At 53.3% G+C, this 1,741-nt stretch overlaps 1 protein-coding gene across 1 annotated transcript in view; it reads right to left on the bottom strand.

Moving 5' to 3' along the window:
• Window positions 1–1,741, bottom strand: part of LOC146586095 (capping protein, Arp2/3 and myosin-I linker protein 2-like) — a gene marked incomplete at its 5' end in the record, with an annotated part of 29,410 nt that overhangs the window by 24,064 nt on the left and 3,605 nt on the right. The window contains 4 exons of the mRNA XM_085321848.1: window positions 89–188; window positions 606–700; window positions 1,533–1,621; window positions 1,710–1,733. Coding sequence (XP_085177974.1) covers window positions 89–188; window positions 606–700; window positions 1,533–1,621; window positions 1,710–1,733 — 308 coding nt within the window. The remainder of the gene's footprint in view (window positions 1–88; window positions 189–605; window positions 701–1,532; window positions 1,622–1,709; window positions 1,734–1,741) is intronic.

The following is a 1,741-nucleotide window of genomic DNA, read 5'->3' as shown; positions in this document are numbered from 1 at the left end:
CTGGCCCTGCTGAGGCATAAATGCTGTGGATAGAGTCACTCTGACTGGCCTCCCCACTGGGACCTGAAGGGGGCGGGGGGAATATTGCCTCAGGGCTGTACCTTTAGCAGTGAGTGATGTCCTGGCCAAGTTGAGGCTCTGCAGGCCCTTGGGCCTCTTCTCAAAGTGCCGGCTGAAGGCAATTATCCCTGATGGTAGAGTAGAAAGCCCTGAGCAGCCATGACAGCGCAAATGGGGGTCTGGGTGCCTCTGCCACCCTTAAGTATTGTCCCCACAGTGCAGGCCAACAAGGACAGCTCTCTGAGCTGCTTGCTGCAGGCACAGCAACAGTGATGAGTGGCTTGGGCTGCCTTGCAAGTGCAGAAGCAGGCCATGGGTTGCTCCATGTGCTCGTCATCAGGCTATACAGGGAATTAGGGGTTGAGAATGAAGCCAGCCCCTTCCTGTTGCTTTCCCCACAGGCACTTCCAGGCAGGGAGCTGCCTTTGCCCAGCTKCCAATGGGATACAGAGTTGGGGAAAGAGATGAAGGGAAGGCCCARGACAGGAGAAAAATAACAGTTCTCATGAGCTTAAACACATCTACTACTGTCGGGTGTGGGGTACCTCTGTCTTCCAGCTGGTTGCCGGCAAGATTGATGGTGTGCAGCACAGAGTCAGGATGTCTGCTGAGTGCCTGGGCCATCCTCTGAGCAAAGTCACTGCGGAAAGAAGGGCTATGGGTCTGACAAAGGTGCAGACACCACTGAGAGGCATGGCTGCCCACCTTGCAGCCATGTGGGGATGCAGCACTGGCTCCTACGAGGATGACAGGCTCCATCCAAAAGCAAAGCCTCACYAARGCTGCATCAGGTCTGCTGGCCTCCAGGCTGTGGGAAGGCTGCTGTTCAGTGGGCTCTCACCCTGTCCAAGCTATGTGGCATCAGCACCCCAGTTGCAGGGACATCCAGCTCTGGCATGTGAGTGAGCTGGCCTACGCTGCACTATGCATGCAATGTGAGCTGGGCAGGGCTGCTAAGATCCTGCTCAGCACCATGCCGGGGCTCTGCATCCTGCTGACAACACTGGCAGTCCAGCTCTGCTGTCTTCTACCCATGCAGGGCAGGCTGCAGGGCCTGTATGTACTTTAATATTTCAGGGACCTTATTAAGGAGCCCCACCAGTCCTAAACTGGGAATCCCTCTGACATCCTTAGATCCCTCAGCCACTTTAATGAAGGTGCAAGCCCTGCCTCCAGCAAAAATCAGTGCTTCAGCACCTGTGAGGGACAAGCATTCCCCCTCCTCCAGCCTCCAATTTACAAGGCAGGAGTTTGTCCTGTTAGATGCGGGTTGACATGGCTCAAATGCTTTACCTATGGATTCAAGTCTGACCAAAACTGTTACTGTTTTAACACTTTGAGGACATAAACAGCCAAATAGCTGGAGGAAAGATAGAGGAAGCTCCCTGTGCTGACCAGAAGAAATTATCTAGTGCTGTCCGGGATACATCAATATTACAGAATACCCTCACAAAAGCAGTGTATTTCCTTACGATTTTAGCCCACTGTTTTCCAGCACCAGCTCCTCCAGTGTCACTGATTTGCTGAGCATATACAGGAGTTGCTCTGAAATCTCCAGGTTCTGCAGAWRAAGAAAGCCTTTCTGAAAGCCCATCCATCTCCAGGAGACACAGCTCCACCAGGACCTGTGCCACATGATGGGCACTCACCAGTCTGAAGTCCTTGCAGTAGAGCTTTGTGA

This window comes from Rhea americana, unplaced genomic scaffold (assembly GCF_003343005.1).
Source record: "Rhea americana isolate MKP2758 unplaced genomic scaffold, rheAme1 scaffold_718, whole genome shotgun sequence".
Classification (NCBI taxonomy): domain Eukaryota; kingdom Metazoa; phylum Chordata; class Aves; order Rheiformes; family Rheidae; genus Rhea; species Rhea americana.
Note: the sequence above shows the minus strand (reverse complement) of the source record. Positions and strands in the feature narration are given on the sequence as shown.